Here is a 20,299-nt window from a genome sequence, read left to right on the forward strand (position 1 = left end):
AGGTTAATTCTAAGCTATGCTTAGGAAAGTACTGATGCCATTTTACTCAGAATGAGAAAACAGAAAAATAATTTGGAATTTTGTGACTTAAAAATCACAAATCTTTGAACTACAATGGGTTCTTATATTCTTCAGAAATATTATAAGATATAAAATTACACAAAGCCATGGAAACTTTTATTTCATATTTATTTGCTCTCCACTTTACATTGCCCACATTAAAACAATATTAACACATTATCAGCACCCCTGCTTTAAGTATACCAGATTTACAGAAATTTAAACTCTAGTGTTCCTACTACATTTTGAGCCACATCATTAGTAGCAAAAGCTCACAATTACACAAGCCATTTAAACAAAGCTCAGATCTACCAAAAAATCACACCCCAAAACTCAAGTTTTTAAAAAATACAAATTTAACTCTAATGCCAAATATAAGCTTTAATTTGCTCTAAGAATACATTTTCTGAAACCACAAATCTAAATCTGACAAATCTATTGACAACGTTTTAAAGATGACAGTTACTAACAAGCTTATTTTGTTAGCATATAGATGCAGAGGACAGGAAATCAGAGCCTTCTATCTGATTTCCAAGGATGTAGACTAATTAGATCACACTCCTACAAGTTTTAGGCACCCATCAAGTTGGATATTAGTCAAGCAGGAAGATGAACTGATGATGATTGCACAACCAGGTGTTATGAGATTCATGTGGTACTTCTGCCAGTTTTTAGAAAGAGGGCACTGCTCACCCAAAAGAAATGAAGTGTCTTAAAGGAGTATTTTCCGACACTGGCAGGTTTGCAGGCTTTTGGATGAAAGTCATCCTCTGGGGCCTCTAGTGACACTGCAAATGTGGCCACTTAGTCTGCCCGTGAATAAGGCGTGTTCTTTACAGCATTTGTGAAAGATATGGTTGCCTAATTACTAATGAATGGCAGTTGTGAGTAGAACTATATGAAGCCAGCAAGTGTCAACCCCAGAGAGCAAGCACCTTGTCCCAGATCTTGTCTCAGTACTTTTAAACGTGCTGGCCCCCAAACATTCTCATTTCGATTGCACAGATCTAGTCATAGTGGAGTCGTGATTAATAGAAAAGTGCCATCATTTTGTGAAGATATATTTTTAAAGGAAACTGCAGAAAAAGCATTTTATCTCTTTTTGATCTCCCTTTCATGTGCAAAGTTGAATCCATAGATTTACACCACATAGTAAACACAAACACAATTTTATGATAACCACATGAATACATGAGAAATTAGAAGCATCAGCGATATAATGAAAACAAGTTGGATTTTAAAGTTTCATCTTGTTGTATTTCTCTTATTCAACCTCCCTAATAATTCACTGGCATATACAAATTTGCCTTTCTATAGTTCCTGGGTATCCTTTTATTTAGAGAGCCCAATAACATTATGATTTGTACTTCGAAGAAAATCACGGTTTGTCTTTTACTTAGAGAGATTCTTCACTCTGAAGATTTCAACACAATTCACAACCAACAAAAATGCATACACCACATACTGATACCCAGTATAGACTTGGGTACACATGCTGGGAGGTAAAGCATCATTTTTCCCCTTACAAAAGCTAGACTCTATCTTCTTCCTTCTTCACACTACAGCCAGCATATAAGGTCACACTAATTTCAGAAACGTGTGCAGTCCCAGTGCAGGGGACCCTTCCCATCACAGCCAGGTTGTTCAGAGGGGTGTCAGCAAGAGGGGGCTCAGGCAGCTCTGCTTTACAGCAGAATAGCTGAGCTTTAAAATGCTTCTGAAAGGTTTTGCTCAACCAGTAGAGAGCAAAGGGATTTACACAAGAATTGCTGAAAGCCAGCACCCGAGCGAAAATGGTAACAAGAAAATGAATGGCAGAGGGGTCTGCGTAGCTTTGGTAAGTGAACGAGTGGTAGAGATACAGGAGGTGATTTGGCAACCAGCAGAGAGCAAACAGAGCCACCAGCACCAGAACTGTTTTGGCAATCCTCTTCCGGGATTCAATCTAGAGAAGGAGAGAAAAAAAGACACACACACACACACACACATACGAAAAAAGTCACTAACTGAGGGAAAGAAAAGCCATCTTCCAGGTGTATATAGATATATACGATTATCAATCTGGAATATGTCTCCGTGAGCTGACTAGCTGGGGCACACAGGAAGTCAACCAGTGGGGACACAGCAAGTTAATTGGTATGTTAACCAATGATATTGATCCCATTAACTAATTCATAGACTCCCCCACTGCCTGATTTTAAGAAACTCTAGGATGCTGCCAGCCAGTTCAATTTAACTTATGCTGTGAATTTCCCTGTGATTGGGTTTAATTAAAAATGGAGACATAATGTAAAACTGTTTTCATTGCTCCAGTGGAAGCTAAGTAGGCTAAAAGTCTGCTGGGACTTATGAAAGTTTTCCTGTTGGGGTCAAAAACCTTTTAAACTATAGAAATTCTATAGTGGAATAAAAATCTTGTGCCATCTTTCATATATGAGAATACTCCTATTAGGAGAGATGCAACAGGTTAAGTAAAAACATAGCCTGTGGTCACAGATAACGGGTTCACACAGGCATCCAACACGCAGCTTCAGCCTCATGAGCACCCATATGAAATTAACTAGCCCCGTGATCAGGAAGTGAATAGACTCAACTCCTCCCTTCCCTCCTGTAAGATAGAAACAGTTTTTTTTCCCCTTAATCAAATGAAACTATGTTTTGACAACACATCTTTTACTCTGTCCCCATTTAGGAGAGAAGACCTCACCTGGCTCTTGCAAGAGTTTTAATCAAGAGTGTGTGAGTCACTGTGTTCTCTCATTTGTGGCAAGGTCCTCAGAACTCAGTTTTGCTCATGTACGGGTGTAAGTTATTTGCATTGAATAATGTGATGAGTCCTCCCACTTCTACTATTCTGTATGTGTCTCTGTTATTCTGTTGCACTTTGTAAAACAGAAGATGCTTTGTTTTTATTGTCTCACCAACGTGTTACTATTCTAGGGAGTAAATGAGTGACTACTCTCCTAGGTCAGCTATTTGTACTCTATATTTCAAAAATAAGGACATTGAGGCTTAGAGAGACCCAGTAACTTGCTCAAGATTGTTCAGTTAGTGTGTGATAGCCAATTATTACTGTGTAACTGTTTTTCTTATAAACAAGGGTTTTTGTTCATAAAAAGAACAGTGCACTGCTATTATATTTATGCACAAGGTAAATGCACACTTGCTCACTCTGCAAAAGTTCAGAGTGCGCTTTTAGAATTGCACTTGTCAATTCAAACTGTACTTGCACGAGTGCCCATCCATACATACCTGCTTGCGGGCATGACTTTGTTCCTCAGTAGGTATGTTCAAGGTGCTTTTGTAAAGAGTCCTAGCAATCAAAGAATAATAAACAGAGATAATCGAGAGTGGAATAATGTAGAACACTAAGAAAGACAGTAGAGAATGTATTTCCTGCAGAAGCCTCTCAGAGACAGGGTAAGAGGCACACGATTCAAATGTCTTATTTTTGTTGGGATCTCGGAAAGTGTATACATTTGAAAAAATAGCCTCCGGTAGAGCAAATATCATAGACACGATCCAGATGCAGCCAGCTTTTGCACACGTCTTCAGGAGCGCATTAGGGGGCTGTCGCTCAAGTGGCCTCACGACTGCTTTGTATCTAGAAATACATAAACAGAGGAAAAGGTTAAAATCAATATCAACATAATAGAATCTTAGAGTTAGAAGTGACCATAATAGGCATCAGTTCTACCTCTTATCTATCCATGTATTATCAGTAAACATTAACTAACCCAAACAGGTTGTGGTTTCAAAAATCACATAATATACCTCAGGGTTTTCATATATGTGAATTGGCTTTTCCCTCATTCACTCCCATAAGATATTCCAGGTTTGCAATTCTATAATTTTTGTGTTCTGACCCTCTATTTCAGGCAAATATTTTCAGCATGATTGTATGTGTGATGGAGAGTAATTCACCACCTGTATATTACCTTAAATGTTCTAAACAACTTTATTTTTCTATAAGTGACTCATGTTAAACCGAATTAATTCTCCTTTCTTCATAAGAGAGCAGTCTTCAACCTGCCTAGAAAAGAATTCCAGGGATTTAAGGCAGTAAAGAGCAGAGGGTTAATTTCATCCCCATTCATAAGTGCTACTTTGTTGCCCGAACTGATCCAACAATCAGTGGGGGAGATTTAGGGCAAGCCAAGGGTGAAATTGGAAGTCCTGTACAAAGATGACTCCTTATTTGGATAAATCCACTTTAAAAACCTGTAACATTTAATGCGAATCTGTCCTCCAATAAGATAGATAACCAGTCAAAGCAAAAACCTGAAAAAGACACAAGGAAAGCTGTTACTTCTTGTCAGATTGCGGACCCCGAGGAAGCAAGTCCTTCTGGTACTGCCAGGCATTGATTATTTACAGCAGGGTTTTTAAAGATCACCTTTTTTGAAAAACAAAAACAAAAACGTTTAGAGCTTCAATTTTTTCATTCTTTCACAATTTTCATTGTACAATAGTTACACACACACATGTGAGCACGCGCGCGCACGCACAACACACACACACACACACACACACACACACACACACACACCCTTATAGAGTACTTAGACTAAAAACATCCTAGCAGGGTCCAAACACGCTGGCAGTGAGAGGTTTTCACACATTCGATCCATAGAACTCTAAAAGTCAATCAGGATTAATTTATTTCTCTGGAAACCACAGTGTCCCTGAATGCCTATAGAGAAAACAAATAGAATTAAGTGGTGCCCTTACAGTGTTGCCACGGAGCTGAAAACATTATCTTTTTTCCCCCTGTTAACTTAGTGATGCCAAATAAATTAGTGGCAGACTCTGTTTTTACTTGCCTTCCAATATACGGCAATGTGTCTATAGGGCTGATTTCACATCTACGCCGATGCTTTCATATTGACTATATTGTACCACTAGGCTGCACTAATGTATAAAGCATAGAGGTGTTTTCCCCCCTTTACACCTGCAGCAATCTGCCTTATTTAATAAGCTGGAGGAAAATAAAAACATTGTTCCGTATTCTTTCAAGCAAACAATTATACTTCAATGAAAATAAATCCTCCCCCCCAGCATATAGTTTCAAACACTCCCCAAATTCTAACACAGAAATTTTTATCATTTGATGCCAACTTTTATTTAAAATGCCACCAGCTTTTTCTATCTTACATTCAGTTTTCAGAGTGTGAGAAAAGCAGCCGAGTAGTCAGTAAAGGCTAACTACAAGCTTTCCTTTCCTGTTTTGCCTATAAATTTCCTATCCTGACAAATATAACAAGAGAAAAGCCACTCACCTGTCAGCACTGAGAATCGTTAATGTGAACACCGACACACCAACAGAAGTGAGCCGGATGAAAGAGAGCACCTTACAACCGATTTTTCCGAACAGCCATCCTTCGGAGAGGTAGTGGGTTGCATCTACCGGCACACAAGTCAGCAGAAGTAAAAGATCTCCAAATGCCAGGCTGGTGATGAAAATATTTGGAACTGTTTGCATGGATTTAGTCTTGAAAAAGACTTTGATGAGAATAGCATTTCCAAGGATGCCCACCGAAATGATCACAGCATAAGTGATATAGATGGCACATAGTGCTTCTATTCCTGGAGAGTTGTCTCCGGTCCGTCCTTTATTTGTGGTATCGTTGGAAACAACAGAGCTTGATGATTCTGTGTCATTTGTAATTAGAATTAAAGTCTGATTAGGTGACTGAGGCTGCCTTTGAGACATTTCTCCTGGAGACTGTGTCTTCAGAGCTTCTCCTGCTCAGTTTAAATGGAGTTGATTGTCACGTCTAGTGCTTACGTCTAGTGACGAGGTGGTGTCAGGAGAACACAGCACAGCAGAATGGAAAGAAAATCCAAGACATGTGGCTACTCCTTTCCTTCAGTTGTTTTGTGTCTTCTATCATTCTTGGCTCAATACTTACCAATCTGGCACTGGAAGGGGGGGGAGGTGGAGGGAGGGTCTCGCTGATGATCCTATGATATATGAGGAGGGTAGGGGGCTGAGAAAATGCTCTGCCATTGCTTGTTCCATCCTGATGGTGCATACTTTGAATAATTAAATTTATTAATTAGATCTATTTTTTTTATTAGAAGCACCCTGGCTTCATACCTACCCAGCATGGTCTATATAAAATCTCAATGATTTCCTCTTAAAAATTCCCCCATTTGCCCTTCTGCCATCACTGGGTAGGCTAATGCACATTCCTTTACATGATGAATGCATGTAGGTATCCCCCAAAGCACAAAATTGAACCTACTCCCCAATACTTAATATTGATGAGGTGCTGAAGTAACAGATCATTCACACTTTGACAGAGTTCATGTCATTTCCAAGAAGCAATAATTCAAGATACCCAAGCTACATATGGTATATCCCAACTCTGTATTCTCTTGGGGCTGGGCTGTACTATATTAAAAGGACCTTTAAGAAATAAAAAAAATTTCTGCCCAAACTACTATCCTTTTGTCTTTAAATATCCTAATAGAAAGAATTTTTTCATTTGACTGATTAGTACAATCATTTTTTTTTTGGTCATGGGGCTTGAACTTTGGACCTGGGTGCTGTCCCCGAGCTCTTCAATTCAAGGTGAGTGCTCTACCACTTGAGCTACAGTGCCACTTCCCTCAATTTTTTTTTAAATAAAAGACTCTCTGGGGGTTCTTTGTCTAAAAATGGTTAAAATAAACCTGCCTTACTTTAAGACAAAATGACATAGACAACATCTCTTGAGGCTTGTAAGAATGAAAATCATGATTTTCAGATGAAAACCTACCATAGATTACACCAGAGATGAAGGTTATACATGTGATCTTTATATTTAAGGAAGTAAACATTTAAAAATTTCCCCTAGTAACAAGAAAAGCCCATCTTAATACAAAGTATATTTGTGTATGTATGTATGTATGTATGTATGTGTGTGTGTGTGTGTGTGTGTGTGTGTGTGAGAGAGAGAGAGAGAGAGAGAGGGAGAGAGAGGGGGAGAGAGAGGGAGAGGGAGACAGGGAATGGGGTGGTCAAACTGCTGGTCAGCAGTTTGAAGGCAGCTAAATAATCTCTGAAATTATCAAATTCAAAATGACAATGTAGTCTTGTGTAAATAGGATTATGATTATGTGAGCAACCAGTGCCTGGATGGGAATAAAATATTTTTATTCATTTCTTCCATTGATATTTACTTAAAATGGCATAATATTTGGCTAGTGGAGGAATGGGAGTACCAACAAAGGGTGCTCTTAATACTGATGGAATACATGTGATGAACTCTATAGATGGTATGAAGTGGATTGAATTATATCAATTGCATAATTAATTACACCACACCTATTCTCCGTGTTTTTTGAAATTATTTTCACTGCTTGAATTACTCAGCTAAATGTGTGCTTTTGGTAGGAATAGAGAGGGGAAGTACTTGCATAATTCCAATCCCTAAGCTATGAAATTTCATACACTGGGCTGAATCCTTAAGGTAATGCCTACCAAAAATAATTTAAAATAACAAAAGGGATTCCCTGCAATTAACATCTTTTTCTCACTCAACTAACAATGAAATCTCTCCAGGATTTCTGTGTGTCATTTAACAAAGAGAATCTCCCAACTCACACCACAGTTGATCTCTACACAGTGCTGTTCTGTAGTAAACCAACACCAGCATGCAATTTCTTAAATGACTTCAATTGCAGCTATTAGATGTCCTTTGCCTTCTTGGTCCTTTTTCTAGTCAGGAGTGGTCAGAAGAGTAGTAATATTGGAGGGGTGCTAGAGCAGTAGGGATTTGTAGATCCCTAGAATTCCAGAATCACAGATTATCAGAGATGAGTCATTTTAGAGATGATGAAATCAATTGTTCTCATTTTATAGAGATAGAAATTCAAGTCCTGAGGAAGAAAGGATTTCATCTAAGTCTCACAATTGCTTTATTGTAGAGCAGAGATGAAAGAGATTCTAGCTTCTGAAAGGTTAAAAATCAGTGAAAATGGCTTAAAAAATACTCAGTTCTTGACAATGATCTGCATTTGCTCATTTGGCGTTGTAAACTTAGGTTGTTGGATTGGTTTTAGCACATTTTATTTACCCAAGTACAAGAGATTTCCAAGCAAGTCACAATAGATAATTTAAATGCACTTGCTTTTATATCTACCTTTTTGTCTAGTGAGTTATTTGTAACTAAAGGTGCAGGACATTGGCCTATACAATATAAATAAAATGTTTCTTTGCTTTTACGACCATAATTGGTCAATATTATTGCCCAAGATTCTCAAAACCAACTACTTGGTTACAGATTAAGCGATTGATACACAATCCTAATTTTGCTTTTATCTTAAAAGAATTATTGGACATTGAGTGCATAAATCACCAATTTTCTGAAATTGAATTTCCCGATTCAGCTTAATTGTTAGTACTGTTAATTTTTTTTATTTTTTATTTTTTTGGTCTGAGACCAGGACTTAAACTTGATATCTGATGGCAGGAGCTTTACCACCTGAGCCACACCTCCAACCCCAGTCAGACTCTTTAAATGGTCAAGGAATTTGGAAGCAGAGTGTGCTACAAAAAACTCAGGTGGCTCAGTGGTAGAGTGCTTGCCTTGCATGCATGAAGCCCTGGGTTTGATTCCTCAGCACCACATAAGCAAAAAAGAAAAGAGCCGGAAGTGGCGCTGTGGCTCAAGTGGTAGAGTGCTAGCCTTGAGCTGAAGAGCTGAGGGACAGCCCCCAGGCCCAGAGTTCAGGCCCCATGATGGACAAAACAACACCACTAACAACAAAAACTATTCTTTTCAACAAAGTGTGTGGACAGAAGAGTTATAAAATAGTGGCGCGAGAGAGACTGGAAGTTTGGGTTGTGATCATCAGTTAAAAAGAACAGTGGGGCACTGGTGGCTCACATCTGTAATCCTAACTACTCAGGAGGCTGAGATCTGAAGATCACAGTTCAAAGCCAGCCTGGGCAGGAAAGTCTATGATACCCTTCTTTCTAACTAACCACCAGAAAATCGTAAGTGGCTCTGGCTCAAGTGGTAGAGCAATTGCCTTGAGCTGAGGAGCGCAGGGACAGTACCCAAGCCCAGAGTCCAAGCCCCACAACCGACCAAAAAAAAAAAAGAACAGTGGGTCTCAAATTTTGGCTTCCATTGGAATTGCCAGATAGGTTGTCAAAACACAGAATGCTGAGTCTCACCTCCAGAATTTCTAATTTAGTAGGTCTGCAGTGGGTCCTAAGCATGTGTTTCTCCTACAAGTTACCAGTTGCTGCTGCTAATGGTGGGGAAATGAACTTAGAGAATCACGTATTTAAGCTCACAGCAGTTTGTTCAGGACAGTGAATAAGTTCTCCTATGAGTGTCTCCGAGACAGTTTGTAGCTGTTCATGAAAGAAAAATGTGCTAGGTAATGTGAGAGATGTGTCAAATATTTTCCTGGACCTGGCTCTCTTCCTTGTAGCTACCCACCCCTCCTGAGTGAGACTTGTGAGACAGTGAAGTTTTGGGAACCTTTACCCAAACAGTCACCATGTTTTATTTTATTTTATTTTATTTTATTTGTGAACATACTGTACAGAGGGGTTACAATTACATGGGCAGGATAATGCATACATTTCTTACCAAGCATTGCAGCCTCCTCCTTTGTTTATCCTTCACATCCCTTCCCAGCCTCCCCCTGCCCCCCCAGTCCCAATCCTTCCCACCACCCCACCCCCCCGCACCAACATTGTAAAGCTCGTTTTCGACATGACAACTTGTACTTCTCATTGTTGCAACAGGTCCACCTGTATCCTTAAGCGACTTGTTTTTCCCCATCTCCTCCACAAGTTATACTGACATCAAATACAGTGAAAGCAGGGGTTATACTGTGGGGGAGGGACATACAAAGCAACAAAGAGATAATCTTATAAATTCGTTAGAAACACATGCATGAAAGAAAAAAACATTAAAATACATATCTAAGGGTTCATTTTCCTAACATCACATTATCTGACCTTTTCCACTTGACTCATACATATACTAGATATTGCAAATAAGGGAAACCATGGGGCCTATGTTTCTTTGGGCCTGGCTTACTTCGCTTAATATAATTTTTTCCAAGTCTTTCCATTTCCTAACAAATGGGGCAATGTCATTCTTTCTGATGGAGGCATAGAATTCCATTATGTATATATACCACATTTTCTTGATCCATTCATCTACTGAGGGGCATCTGGGTTGGTTCCAGATCTTAGCTATGGTAAATAATGCTGCAATAAACATAGTTGTGCTGGTAGCTTTAGTGTGGTCTTGTTTGTAAACATTTGGGTAAATGCCCAAAAGTGGGATTGCTGGGTCATAGGGGAGTTCTGTGTGGAGTCTTTTGAGGAACCTCCATACTGCTTAATCACCATGTTTGTGTTGATCTTTCTAATAGAAGATGAATAGGATAAACTTTTTGCTTCTGACTCAAACACAAATACCCTGTATGTTTATGAAATAAAAATGAGTATCCCAAACTCTTAATCTCTCATTATACTTTCTTTCTTTTACACATTTGTGCTAAGAAACAGGATGTGTCTTTGTTATAAATCAACAGAGTTTGATCAAGTGTAAGAGGATACAAGTTGACTTATAGGTATATTCAGAACAATAGCGATCAATAGTTACTGTTATCAAGTTGTTTTTCCTTATATTTTATTACTTCAAAACCTTGCTGGGTACGGTTTCATATCACAAGAGAAACATTACTATTTATAATGTCCTTTGCAGAGACAAAGTTCAACAAACATAAATTTCAATGTTTAGCTATACTGAGTGCATCTCCAATGGAAACTTCCAAGTGAATTTTTTTAAAGGCAAATTCCTGCCATGACTAAACTTAATGGATAACCATGCAGGCTGTTCTCAGATTGAGGTACCTTTCTAGATGTCCTTATCACTGTCTGTCCACCCACACATGCTTAATCTCATATGCTGTGACCAGTGTAAAGCTCTACCATCATAACAGGTTGAAACAATTTTGCACCAGATAAAATGTGTATGTAGCCTTCCCAAATGTTGAGGTACAGGGCTGGGAAGGTGGCTCAGTGGTAGAGCACTTGCCTCTCATATGTGAAGCCCTGGGTTTGATTCCTCAGCAAAAAAAGCGGGAAGTGGTGCTGTGGCCCAAGTGGTATGGCACTAGCCTTGAGCTGAAGGACAGCGCCCAGGCCCAGACCAAAAAAAAAAGTCCCAAATGTTGAGGTACAAACTAGGAAGATGAATTTATCTCATTACATTTTTTTCTTCGTAGTACTCTTCTTTCTTTTCCAAGAATTCTCTTCCACCCCTTGAATCAGATGTCCCATTCACACATTATTTACTTTAACTATCCTATTTACATAAAAAGGGATATTGGCATTGTTCTACTGGGAGCTCTAAACTCTGCCCCACTATCTCCCTAGCATTCTAGTTAGCCTGATAATCACATTGAAAACCCTCTTCAGTAATCTGCTAGGCACTGGTAGAATGAAGGCATATGAAGCCTTCAAAAAAAAAAAGATCTTTTACCCAGCACCACTGTAATTAAAAAGGCATTGGAAACCTCCTTTCCCACCTTTTTTTCTAGAAAGACTTTTAATGATAATTCTCTTTCAATAGAGCCAGGGATCAGTCTGGTTACTTCCACATGTCCATATAACCACAAATCAGCCTTCTATAACTTCTTTCATTGCACTGGGTGCACAACTTAGTTTTGCCTCTTGAAAGAAACTTTATAACTTCCAACTTCAGGAAGATTTCAATTGGTGCTCTTAGTTAACTGGCTCTATAATTCTGATTTATATACCAAGAAGCGGAAATGCAGGACAAATGAAGCTATTGCACTGAACTAGATTGTTGGTTCTAGAGCTTGTGCTTTTCAGCAATACTCTGTGCAATACTCTATCATCCCAGGCACCAGCTTTGTCTAGTTCCAGCACAGAATACTGACTGGTCAAGATGATTTCTTAAGATACCACCAGTAGGCTTCGGTTGGAGATGTCTTAGTGAAAAATTTTACATAGGCCTATGTAAAATTATATGAGCCTCCATCCAGTGGAAGAGCATCCACTGAGTGTCCAGAATCCCACTGTGTTCTGAGCCAAACCCTCCGTGCAGTGACCTAGATGCTTTTTCTCCCTCCATGAAAAATGTCCTCTTAGAGCAATGTATTTGTTCTTCTCTGCTATCTGGATTCATTGGAGCCATCCAAGGCCATTAGACATCATTTATACTGTTTTCTTCAACAATCGGTATAAGGAAAAGGAAGCCATGATGTTGCAAGCAATGCTTGCTACCATGAGACCCCTTCATGGATGAGAAATCCTTGACAAGACATAGACATACATCCAGGGAAAGTGTACTAAGCACAGACTCAGATAACATCTGTCTTATTCTACTCTCAATTGCTGTTCCATGTCTGAGTTAACTCTGCAGGATTTGCTATTTCCTCCAATTGGGAGGCTTTATCTCAGCGAAGACACTCAGCTTCATTATGATTTCAACTGACCAGGACTGCTTGGTATATCTGAACTGCATACAGTAAGAGCCACAACCTAGTCTAAAGCTAAAATCCATACCACAAGCAAAATAGAAATTCAACTGTCATGTTTCAGAAGTAAGACAGGTCATAGTTGGTTGGAGGAGGGATGAAGGATTAGGAAAGTATTCATGAAAGAGTCCATTTTTAATGGGACCATGAAAAATTTCAATAGGTAGAGATGCGGTCAAGGAAGAAGTAAAAACTAAAAATAAGGAATTAGGACGCAGAGGTGGGAGTGGATGGGAAGGCAGGCAGAGGCAATGAGCAATCCAGTTTTGACCATACTATGGATGTGAATATACAAGAAAGGAAAAGAAGCCTGGCAAAGTAGGTTGATATGAACTTTCAGAACACATATAAGTGCAGTTGACTGAATTTACACCTTATTCAGTAGGTGATAAGAAGTTATTAAAAATATTTTAACAGGCTGGGTGCCGGTGGCTCATACCTGTAATCCTAGCTACTCAGGAGGCTGAGATGTGAGGATCAAGCTTCAAAGCCAGCCAGGGCAGGAAAGACTGTGAGACTCCTATCTCCAATAAACCACTAGAAAACCAGAAGTGGTGCTGTAGCTCAAGTGGTAGAGTGCTTGCCTTGAGCTGAAGAGCTGAGGGACAGTGCCCAGGCCCACAGTTCAAACCCTATGACTGACAAAAAAAGTATTTTAACAGAAGGGCAATGGTTTGCACCCCTTTCTGCATAGTCTCAGACTAAATATCAATTCTCACGTATTTTGATTGCAGCCATGCTTGTGGGTTAGGCTATGTGCTTTGGTGAATTAGAGTGGGTATCTGGGTCAACTTGGCTTCTATATAAAATATAAGGCACACTTTATCTTTTAAGAAGTGCATTGAGTGCTCAGATTATAGCTCAGTGGGAAGGCACTTAGCATATGTAAAGCCCTGGGTTTGACCCTTAGTCCCACAAAACAATACACTGAACCTTAACTAAGGGATAGACTGGTCATGGCCTTGGAATTATTCTGAATATTACTTTGATTTGTCCACATATCATTTTGCATTTAAGCACACAATCTCCTAATCTTATTTACTTGTAAGACTTAACTCTGTTTTTCCTATTCCTTTTTTATAGGCCTCCCCAGTTTGAATAGAGCTTATTGGAATATAATAAAGGATGAGGAAGAACTTCAAAAAGAGATCTCTAGGGCCAAGTTAATTTAATTTAATTTTTTAAAAATCTTGTTTGCAGGCTGGGAAGGTGGCTCAGTGGTAGAGCGCTTGCCTTGCATGCTCAAGGCCCTGGGTTTGATTCCTCAGCACCACATAAGCAAAAAGAAAAAAGCCGGAAGTGGCGCTGTGGCTCAAGTTGTAGAGCGCTAGTCTTGAGCTGAAGAGCTGAGGGACAGCGCCCAGGCCCAGAGTTCAGGCCCCACGACCTGAACCCCCCCCAAAAAAAATCTTGTTTGCTGGAGTTGTTGCTGGGGGAGGCAGCTCATGATTGTAGAGAAAGATGTCTAAACCAACATAAAATTGTAACCAGTATCTAAATGAAAGGGATAATAATTATCTTACTTTGTCTTCTCATTAGACCATTCTAGCCTTACATAGAGGTGGAGGAAGTGCTACCTCAGTGGCATAGAAATGGAATAACAGCCACCATATTCAGAGCACCTACTCTAAGCTGAGTGCTGTATGTATTCTTAAAGTATTTTTTATCACATTTAATTTGCAAACATCTTTGACGTGTGGATGAAGTTCTTCTGCATTTTAGAGATGAAAAAACAGCTTCCGAAGATAAATGATTTTGCTTAAGATCAGACACAATGATAAGTGGAAGAGCTCCATTTTCTTCCTTCCTTCCTTCCTTGCTTCCTTCTTTTCTTTCTTTTTTCTTTCTTCCTTTCTTTTTCCTTGTCCGTCTTAGGGCCTGAACTATAGGCCTGGAAGCCGTCCCTCAGCTCTTCAGCACTCTACCACTTGAGCCATAGCACCACTTCTGGCTTTTTTCTGCTTATGTGATGCTGAGGAATCGAACCAAGGGCCTCATGCATGCAAGGCAAGCACTCTACCACTGAACCACCTTCCCAGCCCATTTTCTTTCTATTCCTTCGTAAGCCCATATGAAAGAAAGGAATACTAAGAATGAATTGAAAGCAGGAATAAATCAGACAGAAAGAAGAAAGGCTCCTAAAAGTTCAGTCGAGTTAGAAGAAGATCTAGTCTTTGTGAAGGTTCCTGGTGTATAGGATAGGAAGGGAGAATTGTTTTTTTTTTTAAATTGTGAAAATACTGTACAGAGGGGTTACAATTACATGGGCAAGATAATGAGTATATTTCTTTTTTTTAACCTTTTTTATTGTGAAAATACTGTACAGAGGAGTTACAATTACATGGGAAAGATAATGAGTACATTTCTTATCAAGCATTGTAGCCTCCTCCTTTGTTTCCCCTTCCCATCCCTTCCCATCCTCCCCCTGCCCCCCACCCGACCCTCCCCCCCTACCAAAGTTGTAAAGTTCATTTTCGACATACCGACTTGTACATCTCATTTTTGTTGCAATGGGTCCACCTGTATCCCTATTTAAAGGATTTGTTTTTTCAGGAAGGGGGAATTGTTTAAAAGATCTGTTCTCCAGAACCTCGACCCTTCAGATTTGTGATCTGGTTGATTCTCAGCTAATATTCCTTTAGCAAAAGATCTCCTTGGCCCTGGTTGGAAGTTCTGACTAGCTGGATCTGCCAATCAGATTGGTTTCTGCCAATCAGTCATAAATGGGAGAGGGGAAAAGAAAAAATGAATCTAATCAGCTAGAGCTTCTTAACTGGCTGTAGGAGGAAGTAAAATATTTAAATCAGAGAGTATAGGATACCTCACTTGGAGAGGATGAGCATTAGTGACTCTTGGCTCTTTCAAGGGATTTTTCCAGACTCGCACAGTTATGGCACATGATTTACCTACTCTTCCACTTCTTCCAAGAGAATTCTCCATCAACACAGAGAAAGAGGCGGGGAGAGATTGAGAGATTTTTTATAAATTACAATTGAAGGACTTGGATCCAAGTTTAATAAAGGTAGAAAAAGGTAGAGCTGAAGTCATCTAAAGAAAATACTTAGTCAGAGCCTGTGGAGCACATGGGCAGCAAAGATGGCGCTGGGAGGGGGTTGAGTGGGCAGAGCCCAATTGATCTTCTGATCAGTGCCTAACCAGCCCCTGAAGGCTCAGGTGAGTGATAGGGTGTGACCTTGACAGTGATTGGTTCCTCTTCCTCCCTTACCATACAACCCACCCTTTTTGTCTTTAAAAGGGGCTGCTCTCTGTTAATAAACGAGTTTTCTACCTGCTGGATTTGGCTCCCTGCTGTGTCTGATTGTCTCCTGGGCTGAGGGAGGCTAGGGAATGGGCGAGCGCCGCACTTACCTTTCCTCTGACCCCGTCCCTCTTTTGTGGGACGACGGACGAAGACCCAACAAGAGCCACAAAAAGTTTTCAAGTTAGCTTGAACATAAGGCCAAAGAGCTAGCCTAGGAATCCTTATATGCCTTGGGATCCAATGCACAAGAGTGCATCCTAAGTGCAGTCCTAAGAATGATATCATAGTCTAAGATACGACAGAATCTGCAGTGTCCTCTCCCAGGCGTCACAACCCCTTACAGTCTATTGCAAGAGAACAGTGACTTTTCTGGGCCATGTTCATGTTTCAAAATAGCCCTCTGTATCTATAGCTCAAGTCCTAGGGGCCATATTTGGGGTGCCTTCATTACTGTTATTTGATGGTTTAAAGCACATTTCTAGCAGAAGTGTAGAGGAGCTGACAAATAAAACATTGCATACCAGGATACACAAAATAAATATCAATTGTAGGAAAACAAACATCTAGATGAGCTGAGGTAATAGTTGTGGATAATAAAGGTAGTTTGAAGCTCTGGAAATATACAAAGATCCTAAAAAGAAGTGGACCATAAACTCCTGACAAGGAAAACAAATGATGGTGGCACTTGTGAATGTATTGCTGAGCTTCAATTCACATTTTCTTTCTTTTCTCCTTACTTCGTGGATGCCTTTTTATCACAGGATGCACTTTCCTTCCAGCAGAGCGATGTGATGAATAGCTCCCCACATCATCTAATACATGTAAAATGTAAGCGGCCATAGAGAGACAAAAGATGCATGTTCTCTCTCACATGTGGAAGCTAAAACTAATTTATACACTACAACTAAACACATACAGGGTTGTATGCAAGTGCACACAAATGTATTAACCAAAATATGGTATTTGCAGAGGAGAATTCAAATGGTGTAGTTCCTGAGAAAAAAGGTTAACTCAATATCTAACAAAATGAATAGTTGTAAACTGTCATTTGAAAGATGTGTGTGGGGAAGGTTAAGGGACAGAAACAGAAGGATGAAGATTGAAAGGGGAGAATGCAGTCATAATATTCAAATACATATCCACTTAAATTAAGGAAATGAGGCAGGGTGCTGGTGGCCTGTAATCCTAGCTACTCAGGAGGGTGAGATCTGAGAATCACAGTTCAAAGCCAACCCCAGGCAGGAAAGTCTGTGAGACTCATATCTCCAATTAACCACCAGAAAACCAGAAGTGGCTCTGTGGCTCAAGTGGTAGAGCTCTAGCCTTGAGCTGAAGAACTGAGAGACAGCATCCAGGCCCAGAGTTCAAGCCCCACAACCAACAATTAAAAAAAGAAAAGAAAATTGAGGATAGGGGTTGGGTTGTAAGGGATGGGAACAATGATAAGACAAAAAGAGTGTCATTGTACTTATAAAATGATTTGTTGAATGGCAACTCCTTTTTACAACTACTTAAAGAAAATAAAAATATAATTTTTAAAATCTAGTGAGACAGCCGTGTGGATCCCCATGGGATGCTCATTGCCTCTGTACCAGCCAGAAGGAGTGAGACAGAATGAGGACTGAGCTGATGCCTTTGCCATCCTAATGCAGATCTCACCTAGGGGATGGTTTCCCAGTACAGTGCTGTTAGAAACATGGGAGGCTTTCTATCTTCCTACTTGGATTTGCAGAGGCCTGCCATCCCTCAGAGGAAGTGGCCAGACCTGCTCCCAATGAGGGAGTTGCTGCTTTCCAGGAACACAAAGCCTACGAACCAGAAAGGTTGAGTGGACTTACAACCCTTAGGTAAGGATGGGTTTACAGCAGACTTGAAGTTAGAGAATAAATATTCCAAGATTAGTCCTAGATTGGTTAGCAGAGGTAGGATGAGAACAAAAGCTACCAGACAATACTTTCCTACCCTGTTCCAATCTTCGATGTGTTTTAGGGTATATAACAAGGGTTTTTTGGTATACATTTATTTTTTAATGTTTTTTATTGTGAAAATACTGTACGTAGGAGTTACAGTTACATTATCAAGGTAATGAGTACATTTCTTATCCACCATTGTTGCCCCCTCCTTTGTTTTATCCCTACCACCCCTTCCCTCCCGCCTCCTCAACTATACTCTCCCCTTCCCCCCGCCTAAATTGTAAAGTTCATTTTCAACATAGTGCCTGTACATCTTATTGTTATAATGGGTCAACCTGTATCCTATTTAAGCATTTTGTTTTTTCCCTTTCCCTCCCCAAATTATACCAACATCAAATACAGTAAAAACAGGGGTTATACCAGGGAGAGGAACATACAAAGCAACAAAAAAATCACATGGAACCTTATAAATATGTATAACAAAGTTTTGTATAAGGATAATGAACTATTTTTTGGAGGGGTCCGGTCGTGGGGCCTGAATTCTGGGCCTGGGCGCTGTCCCTCAGCTCTTAAGCTCAAACCTAGCACTCTACCACTTGAGCCACAGCGCCACTTCCAGCTTTTTTCTTTTTGCTTATGTGGTGCTGAGGAATTGAACCCAGGGCCTCAAGCATGCAAGGCAAGCACTCTACCACTGAGCCACCTTCCCAGCCCATAATGAACTATTTTTAACGTCTCTTTCCTCCTCCTCCACCCCCAAACCGTATGCCTACATATTACCTACATAACTTCAAAGATGATATTTTGAAAGATTTTAGGAAGGATATGTGATCACAGCAATCATGAGTGCCAAAGGGATAAGCATTTGTAAAGTCAGAATAATTTGCCAATATAGCCTTTCTAGTCCTCTAGAGTCTAGGTGCCACTTGCCACAAGCCTGGGCCTTTGGAGATCTCTGCTTCACTTCATCCTTTATATCATTTGTACATAAAAGTAGCTACGTGTGGTTTTAACAGGACAGCTGCATTTCTGACCTTGCAGAGGCCAAGCCAGGAAACATGACCATTTCCCCAGAACCCCATCTATTTCCAATAGAAGTAGTTGTGCACTAATTATTAGGTGTGTGTGCTGGGGGAGGTGGATCAAAACCCATTCTTTTGTTTGATGAGGAAGAGAGTAGCTCAAAGACACGGAAGAAACGTTGCTTCTGTAGTTCACAGCCTTGCATTGCTTTATGACTTTGTCTCCTGTAGATGCTTCTCTGAGGGGCTACAGAGGCAGAGAAATAGGAACACAGTATTTCTGGAGTCTTACCCATTCTCAGTAGTAACAATCATGCACTGAAAAAAAAAGAGATTTGGATCAAAAGACATCCCCTCTTGCTAGGGGGATGTCTGGAAGTCCAGAAGTCAGGGTTACACAACCCAACTATATTTTGTATTAGTTGAGGGGACAGTGGAAACAGCAAGACCAAATTGTTTCCCTGTCTCTACCAGTTCCTACTTCCCCTGTGAGTGGACATTCAGGGTGCATATGAACAGGAAGCTCGGCATCAGTTCTGCAGAGTAATGTGGAAACAGTGAAGAATATGTTTTGGCCCTGAACATAAGGTGTACGAGATCCCATTCCTGGGATACAGCAGCTGTGTTTCTGCTTTACAGAGGCAGGTGCCTGGTTACTCACAGCTTTTCTGTCATCCTTGAGCTTTATCTATGTGGAAGTGATAAGTGTGGGTGGTAATTTGCGGTTGAAAATGTGCATCACTAGTGCTCCTTGCCTTGTGTGATGGGCTAAAAGACAGCTCAGGGGCTGATTTGCCAGAGACCGGCTCTGTTTAAGGACTTCTGAAAGCATTCTGTGGATTGGTAGGGATAGTCATGAAAAAGTTGTTGCCCTTTTCTCAACAGCACTCTCTTTGCAGGACTCTTAACTGTACTCACAGATCCACTCACGCTATCTCTTTCTTGTTTACTGACACTTCTATGTCTATGCCTTATACAATCAGGACTTACACCTAAGGCCTTTTCCATTTTCCTACTTCATGTTTGTCCAAAGGGGAAAAGTGTGTGTTGGTTCATAAGGGCAATAGTTCGGTTAACAGAAAATTTCTTCTAGGGCATCTAAACGAGCCTAAAGAAGAAAACAGTCTGGGAATAACTGAGTATTTACATCAGGATGATTGACAGTGGTGAAATTGAAGTGCAGACAGGTAGAAAAAGAGTTGGGTTGATTGGTAGTATGTGGAAATCTTTTCAAGGTGCATCTCAAATCAAGTAGCATAGACTATGATTACTTCTGATCCTAGCCATGTTTAAGGATAGCTATGCTATTCTTTACCTTTCTTCTTTGCCTTGCGAATACCAACTCTTCTATCCAGGATAAGTAATAAGGGATAAGAAAACACCCTTCGAGGAAAAACACTTAGATTCTAATCCTCAGGAACTATCATTTCACAAAATAAGGACCATAAAGTGAACCTGGGATGTGACAGTCCCCAAAGGCTAATACTCAAGCCTGACACCATGGAATTTTGCTGGTG

The 20,299-nt window shown here is 40.1% G+C and overlaps 1 protein-coding gene across 1 annotated transcript; it reads right to left on the minus strand.

The window, feature by feature from the left end:
• Positions 1-1,529: 1,529 nt before the first annotated feature.
• Brs3 (bombesin-like receptor 3) lies at positions 1,530-5,923 on the minus strand. Its single transcript, XM_013018113.1, has 3 exons — positions 5,340-5,923; positions 3,313-3,664; positions 1,530-2,005 (listed from the first exon to the last, which is right to left on the minus strand). Exons 1-3 carry the CDS (start codon positions 5,771-5,773, stop codon positions 1,592-1,594), a joined length of 1,200 nt encoding a protein of 399 aa, XP_012873567.1. The 5' UTR covers positions 5,774-5,923; the 3' UTR covers positions 1,530-1,591.
• Between the last annotated feature and the right edge of the window lie 14,376 nt (positions 5,924-20,299).

The sequence above is a fragment of the Dipodomys ordii genome, unplaced genomic scaffold (genome assembly GCF_000151885.1).
Source record: "Dipodomys ordii isolate 6190 unplaced genomic scaffold, Dord_2.0 Scaffold38, whole genome shotgun sequence".
NCBI classification, from domain to species: Eukaryota; Metazoa; Chordata; class Mammalia; order Rodentia; family Heteromyidae; genus Dipodomys; species Dipodomys ordii.

Excerpts from the sequence above, each read along its gene's own strand:
- Brs3 (XM_013018113.1), bottom strand. The coding sequence starts at position 5,773 with ATGTCTCAAAGGCAGCCTCAGTCACCTAATCAGACTTTAATTCTAATT. Across the intron at positions 3,665-5,339 it reads ACGATTCTCAGTGCTGACAG|ATACAAAGCAGTCGTGAGGC; the intron begins GTGAGTGGCTTT and ends ATGTATTTCTAG. Across the intron at positions 2,006-3,312 it reads AAAGTCATGCCCGCAAGCAG|ATTGAATCCCGGAAGAGGAT; the intron begins GTATGTATGGAT and ends CTCCTTCTCTAG.